This window comes from Vanessa cardui, chromosome 14, assembly GCF_905220365.1.
Source record: "Vanessa cardui chromosome 14, ilVanCard2.1, whole genome shotgun sequence".
Classification (NCBI taxonomy): domain Eukaryota; kingdom Metazoa; phylum Arthropoda; class Insecta; order Lepidoptera; family Nymphalidae; genus Vanessa; species Vanessa cardui.
Window position 1 is genome coordinate 4,082,625 of NC_061136.1, and position 8,117 is coordinate 4,090,741.

The 8,117-nt window shown below is 31.1% G+C and overlaps 1 protein-coding gene across 1 annotated transcript; it reads right to left on the reverse strand.

Annotated features, from left to right (window-relative positions):
• Positions 1 to 1,632: 1,632 nt before the first annotated feature.
• On the reverse strand, positions 1,633 to 5,501 carry LOC124535151 (glutathione S-transferase-like). The gene is made up of 4 exons (XM_047111244.1): positions 5,325 to 5,501; positions 3,887 to 4,054; positions 3,082 to 3,221; positions 1,633 to 1,843 (listed from the first exon to the last, which is right to left on the reverse strand). The coding sequence occupies exons 1-4, from the start codon at positions 5,458 to 5,460 to the stop codon at positions 1,676 to 1,678; spliced, it is 612 nt and encodes a 203-aa protein (XP_046967200.1). The 5' UTR covers positions 5,461 to 5,501; the 3' UTR covers positions 1,633 to 1,675.
• Between the last annotated feature and the right edge of the window lie 2,616 nt (positions 5,502 to 8,117).

Below are 8,117 nucleotides of genomic sequence, written 5' to 3' on the forward strand. Positions count from 1 at the left end.
TAGTTTGGTGAAAGTTTGGTAAGGTTCTGAGTATAGGATCCATGACAAATTAAGGGAACGGGGGGGAACGGAACAATTCTGAGGAGTACGTTAGCAATACTCGGTTGAATCTTTTGATTATGGGTTACTTGGATATTTAAATCACCTTCCGGAATGTGGTTATGTTCATGTAATTGTCATAATCGAATATTATAATTAACTAGCGATCCGCCCCGACTTCTCACGGGTGCAAAATTGATACTAAATATACTAAAGAATTTGTTTATTTACGACATCACATTGCAAACTTCTAAAATTGTCAGTGTTTCTTTACTATATTGTTCATTTATTATATACACAAACCTTCCCCTTGAATTACATTATCTATGAAAAAAAAACGCATCAAAATCCGTTGCGTAGTTTTAAAGATATAGGGACAGAGAAAGCGACTTTGTTTTATACTATGTATTGACGGAACTCCTAAACGGCTTACAGTTAGGGTGCGATTTGGGACAGAATTTCTTACTGTCTTTAATCAAATTTTGTGTATATGATGTGATGTCATATGATGTATGACATAGCATACGAATAGCTCTTTTGCAAAGTTTTTTTACTCAGGTCGATTACAGCTCATTCGAGGGTGGTACCTTATAGTTTATGCCGCATGACGTATTAAAGCCGCATTTTCGAAAATCTATTTTTGCTTTATTCGAAAGTTTATTTTGAAATTGTCCCCGAAGTAGTTTCTGATTCATATAAACGGCACGCTTAATCTATCCATATTAAGAATAAAATGTTAGTCTACATCAGCTTCACTTAAAATCAAAAAATAAATAAAATTTTAACAAAAAGAAAAACCGACTTCAAACAAAACACTATTTTAAAACAAATAAAAATGCACTAAAAAGTAATAAAAATAATTGCATATTTAACATATTTTTGAGAGTCCTCCTAGGTAAAATGAAATGAAAAATATTAGACTACTTAAAAGTCGATTTACGATTATATAATGTAGTTATAATTATTGCTATATTTGGAGTCGGTGTCAGCCAACCTATACTATATCTATCAAAAAACAATACGAGAATATGTATTATATATGAATATGTTTCTCACAAATTACCTTTTATACGATATTATACTGGGTCAATCAAGAGGCTCGTATCGCTTCTTTCTTTTGATTGTTGAAGCGGGTACCCGTGGCTGACACCGGCTCCAAATATAACAATAACTATAACTACGTTATATAATCGTAAATCGACTTTTAAGTAGTCTAATATTTTTCATTTCATTTTACCTAGGAGGACTCTCAAAAATATGTTAAATATGCAATTATTTTTATTACTTTTTAGTGCATTTTTATTTGTTTTAAAATAGTGTTTTGTTTGAAGTCGGTTTTTCTTTTTGTTAAAATTTTATTTATTTAGTTATTTCTAGTTAACATTTCTCATTTCATTGTCTATGGGTAATGGTGACCACTTACCATCAAGTGGCCAATATGCTCGTCTGCCAACCTATACCATAATTAAAAAAAAGGATTTACTAATATATATATATATATATAAATATATAAATATATATTTCGTGTGTTTTATTAGGTTTGTTAAGATTGGGGTCGACAATAACACATTAGGATCAAGTAAATAATTACAGTTACTTTGTTATAGTTTTATTTGAATTTAAATCATCATATAATTTACAAGACGTAAGGCTTCCTAGTAGCGATGTACTCCTTCACACCGGGTAAATTTCTAATCTTTTGAATGAGCGCGGCGGAGTGTGGGTATTTGCGTTCGATTTCCTCTCCTAGGAATAGGTTTGTTGATTCTACGATGCCAACGAAGATAAAGTCAGCCCAGCTCAGCTGTAAGAAGAAAAAATATGTTGAGTTTTTTTTTTATTACTCAGTAAAATGAATGCATTTTTATAGGATTTTTTATATGAGGAGTGATGCATATAATCAAAATCAAAATACACTTTATTCAAGTGGGCTTTTACAAACACTTTTGAATCGTCATTTAACAATTAAGTGAAGCTACCACCGGTTTGGAAAGTAGATTCTACCGAGAAGAACCGACAAGAACCTCAGTAGTTACTCTTTTTCAACATTTAAAAAATACAATCATATTAGTAAAATACAATTATCTATGTATGTAACGTATCCTGTTTGGAAGTCAACAGGTATTAATTACACGCTTTTTAACATCTACAAAATCTTGTATCGAATAATATGCCTTTTTTAACAATGTATTTTTTATACACAATTTGAATTTACAAAAATGTATTTTATGTTCTTTATTTAAAAAGAAAAAAGCTACGCACGGTTGAAATTTACTGTTAAAATAAATTTTACGATTTTAATTACATACTTAATTAATTAAAAATATGGCCTACAAATGATATTTTTCTAAAACAAAGATAATTCTGCCTACAAACAAATAAATTATAACTTTTTTTTATAATATCAGTCTAAATAATTGTATGTATCGGCTTTATTACAAGTTGTTTCTTTGGACCAACATGAAATGCAATGCTATGTGTAGTAAATGTATCCTAGTCAATTGTTCCGAAATCCACAATGTGAATAAGAGCTATCGAGAGGCATATGTCAATAAATATATTTATAATTATATATAGCTTAGCTTTGCATGTCTTTAAATTGTACAATACACAATTCCCTTCGAAGTACGTTCCCGGCTTAGTTGTCGATGTCATGTGGGAATAAATGCATCACCGATCGACAAATGTGTGGATCCAACTTAATGTTTACTAGATTTAAAAGTATTGTAGTGTATAAAGAATATAATTCTAATTAGATACAGATTATCCTACGATTATTGATAGCATTGTTATTGTTATTGTGTTTTGTTTTTATTATACTAAAGGCGTCTTGTATATTAATAGCGTAACCTGATTTTTGTTCCATTGATTTTGGGACGATAAATGCACATAAAAAATGTTTATGGTATCATTTTTAAAAGCTCTACTCATTTGCACAAAATCATAGAGGATCATATGGATTTCTAAACGTACAGATGACTGAAAGCAACTTTGTTTTATATTATGCATAAATTAAAATGTATGCGTAAGGGTACACTATACCTTTCCTCCGAAATAGCCATTGTTGTCCTTTAAGTCTTTTTCGAATCTAGAAAAGAAATAGTCAATCGTTTCAGCCATGATTTCCTTCCTGATCGCTTGTTTCTTGGTGGCATCCTGTTCCTTAATGTATACTAAGATACCTGAAAATAGATACAAATATTTTATTGTATTCCGTTAAATTAATTATTGAATATAATATTTTCTTAGGAATTTTTCTTTTCCTTAAAAGTCAGTTGAAAATAATTTGACACGATTTAATTTTCATTTATCCGATGAAAATGGAATCTCGTCCTTGTATGTGTTTGCCTTTATTATTCTATCTATTTAATTTGCTTATCCATTTATATTCTATGATCTGTACTCATAATTTATTATACAAACAACTTCAAAATTGTTTCTCTAAAATTCAGTAGAAGTTTTATCGATCGAATGTTTTTAATAAAATTTTCAAAATCTTGGTTAAATTTAGCGTTTAGTTGTATTTATCATGTATGAAAATTTATGATTTTTTTTATTAATATTACTATTTAATATAATCTCGGTGAATATGAAGAAATTAAATAATTATAAATATTGCCATTATTAAGACGTATGATATATTTATTAGAAGTTGAGTAATTGTCGCGTAAATTAAAATCTAATTAAAAAAAATTATTACGGCACAAAATATAAACGCGACGTCACATATTCTTTGCTGTGTTTTCCTTTTTTATGTTTAGTGTTCGCCTACAAATCAAATATTTTAATAGAGTATTTAAATGAGCCAAGATGACATACAGTATGATTAAAAAAAGTATTTACTCACGTTGCCAGAAGTCATAGATATTGTATACAATGGAATCCAAAACAGCTTGTTCCCAGGGATCACTCGGTAAGAGATTATGGACGTTTGCAAGGTAACGAGAGATGGCAAGTGATTGGTTCAGGGTACGATTACCTTCTTCATACAAAGGTAACTGACCGTATGGTAGTGCTGAAAAGAAAACACATACATGTAATATTACAACAACAACAACAACAACAACAGCCTGTAAATTCCCACTGCTGGGCTAAAGGCCTCCTCTCCCGTTGAGGAGAAGGTTTGGAACATATTCCACCACGCTGTTCCAATGCGGGTTGGTGGAATACACATGTGGCAGAATTTCTATGAAATTTGTCACATGCAAGTTTCCTCACGATGTTTTCCTTCACCGCTGAGCACGAGATGAATTATAAAGACAAATTAAGCACATGAATCAGCGGTGCTTGCCTGGGTTTGAACCCGCAATCATCGGTTAAGATGCATGCGTTCTAACCACTGGGCCATCTCGACTCAATACAAATGGCCAGGCAAATGGCCTACCTAGCACTGTGATAAGTTTTAACCATTCAAAATAAAACATCGTGAGGATAACTCGGTGTATCTGAAATCCTTTCACATGGGAATAATCTTAAAATATGTTCTTTAATAATATTGGCTTTTACCCAGCAGAAATACATTTACTGGCTACTGCTAATATACTACAGGTATGTATAACTTCTTAGAAATCTTGGTTAGCTGCACCAATGTGTATCAAATGAAAGGATTTTTTTTCATTGCCACTGACGATTGGCAAAGGTAACTAAAAGTCAAACTAATATTTTTAATTTCACTTCGAAGTGATCTAGAAGTAATTTTATATTAGTAAATGATTTATAAAAAATCATTATTAATTATTTGTGTCTGTGTATTATTTAATACACAGTCTCAAAAAATTGTGTAACCTTTTTAGAAAACTTTTGTAATAACTCAGCTGACCTCATTGATAAAGAACAAATGAACAGAAATAAATAGTATAGTAAGCAAGAAAATCAAGCTGATATACGAGCAAGCGACATAATTCTGAGGTGATATCAATATTTCAAATGGAACTCAGACACGTATAATAACTATTACCGGAACAGTGAAGTGGTAAATACCCTGAAATCTTTTCATTAAGATACACCACTGACTGACTAACTGACTGACTTATTTAGATATACAAACAATATCGACTTTTGTTTATTAAAAGTTATAAAAAGAATTAAAGATACAAAGGTAAAAAATACCACAAATAAATCTAGATACTTTTAACGATTAAAAAAAAAGTGGAGCCCTATCTTTTTGAAAATACATACTATACGAGTATGAGTCTTCATGCTGATTGAACTATACACTAGTTTCAGTCTAGAAATCTCTAAAAATATATGGATGTGCACTGTTGTGTATTGGATTAATTACTTACAATCTTTCACGCTCTTGATTGGCCAGTCCTTGTAACGGTATCTCACATCTTCGAACTTTTGCTTTCCATAGTGCAAAATATACCTTATCGGTTCAGCGAGACCGTTTAAGTCGAAGTAATGTAATTTTTTTGCCATTTTCAACTTTACTTCTATTCCAACAAATGAAAAGAAGCGCTCTGGTATATATACCGTTACGAACAATCGTTATCATGTATTAAAACTAGCGTGATTTTGTGACTATCACTAAATTGCATTGTATTATTTAAAACGTTGATAATATTTTTGTACATTTTATAATAGATGGCGCTGATTGATTATTGAAAGTTTTTTTTTTAATAGCGTAAGCCATCAGTACAGTTTATATTAATTGATCAAATTTCATAATCGCCTGTAATAATTGTAATTTGACTTTCCTCTTGATAGTGGCAAAATAGTAGAGTTCCTAGGCTAAATAGTTATGGGGTGTTTCTGTAGCAAATTTTTCAAGTAAAGGAATCTGAAGATTGATTGATCATCATCAGTTATAATTTTTATATTTATATTTTTGGTACATCATGATATATTGGATATAAAACTGATAGTTATATTACTAGTTATATTTTAATTCATAATTAATTCCCTAAAATTTCGTTTACTGTCTAGCGGGTTCCGTTCAATTTAATCGTCCATATGGTTATCGATAGATACAAATTAAATTCAAATTCATTCATTCATTATTTAAACTTTTTTATGATAGTTGGGCAATCATAGTACAAATCAATTCTTTCGTTGAAATATTATAATTGAATCCAACTTAATTCAACAAAATTTGAATGGTATTTAATTTTTTTATTGGAACTGTTTTTGTTGCGTAACTTTGATTTAAAGTCTGTTCAGACGGTTCAATGCGCTTTCGATTTAGCAGTTGATCGGTTCGTGTGAAGCCGCTATTAGAGCAACAACTTTCCCTGTTTTTTACACACAAAAGCACTTTGTTAAATATCAATGTATTTTTTTATTTCATTTCTCGTTTTCAGTGTGATTTTACATAGATAAGCTAAAATTATGATTGTTATTTATTTACAGTCAAAGGAAAAAACTTGGTCCAAAATGGTGTCAACTGAAGGCTCTAGTGGAAGTAGAAATGAGCTCTAGTTATTCATCAACGTTTATAAATTAATCTAAATGACGACCTCCATGGTCAAGTGGTGTGTACACCGGTTTTCATGGGTACGCCACTCTGATGTCCCGGGTTCGATTCCCGGCCGAGTCGATGTAGATTACCAATAGTTTTCTATGTTGTCTTGGGTCTGGGTGTTTGTGGTACCGTCATTACTTCTTATTTCCATAACACAAGTGCTCCAGCTACTTACATTGCGATCAGAGTAATGTATGTGATGTTGTCTCATATTTATATTTATATATATTTATTTATATTATATATTATTATTTTATAACAGTTATGGCACCAATAATAACATTTCTTATTGAGTTATTAGTTAAGCAATGCTATGTGTCCCGCTTTTAAATCAATGAGGGAAAGAGATAGAAAATAGAGAATATACAAACGTACAGTCAGTTACAGTCAGTTATGTATCATTATACACAATGATATTTATGACTTCTTTAACCTGGCGATAAACTTACCAAAACAAATGATAAACAAAAATTGTTTATCTCAACGTATCGATTTATGTTATTGAGTGTTTAGTTAAATGTTATTATATTTTCACCTTTCTTAATTTGAATTTCTTTTTATAATATTCTTTTTATTTATTTTTTATATACCTGTCAAACACTCGAAGTTATACAGGCGTATACATTACATTTATTATTAACGGATTAGTAAGCTGAAGTGGCAGTGGGCTGGTAATATTTGTCGCAGAACTGACAACCGTTGGGGAAAACGCGTTCTAGAGTGGAGACCGCGTCTCGGCAAACGTAGTTAGGACGTCCTCAGGCACGGTGGAGTGACGATTTACGCAAGGCGGCAGGCAGGAGCTGGATGCGAGTAGCCGGAGAAAGACCACAGTGGCGTGCACTGGGAGAGGCCTATGTCAAGCAGTGGACGGGTACGGGCTGATGATGATGATGATGATGATGATGATGATACATATTTCAGATTTGACCCTGACCCTCAGGTTATCATCGTTTTCAGAACGAGCAAAAATTTACGGACAAATCTAAATACAAACAATACTGATGACTTGCATTACTAGTAATTACTAAAAAAAACGTCATTAATAAAAAGAGTAATCTTTCCACTCGTACTAATTAAGCTCATATATAAATTTAAAGGAGCTATAATAAAAATACATCAACTAAATTTACTTAAAATATATAAGTTAAAGGAAAAATACGCCATCCAAATCCACTGGCATTTTATTTAGGAATTGGGCACCATCAAGTCACTGAATCACAAAGGTTGGTCTAATCTGAAAATATTCTAAATTTATTGTTAAATGCACTTAAGACATGACAATTTTAAAATTTTGTAAAAATGATGACGTCACAACTAAAGCTGATGTCGCTTCAGCCTATCATTTAGTCCAAACAAAAAACCAACGATCTTAATGAACTCTCTGCAAACTGTTCCAAAACTTTCCAACTAGTCCACTAGACTTGAACATTAAGAACCTTCGAAATTTTTTTACAAATAACTACGGTAAAGTTTTTGAATTAACGGGATAAGTTCGAGAAACTTGGATTCTCAGACTTTAATAAAATAATTATTCCAATAGCTGGAAAAGTTTACAAATGAAATTAACAGATTATCTGTTTTCTTATAGATATAATATACCTATATGTAAGTG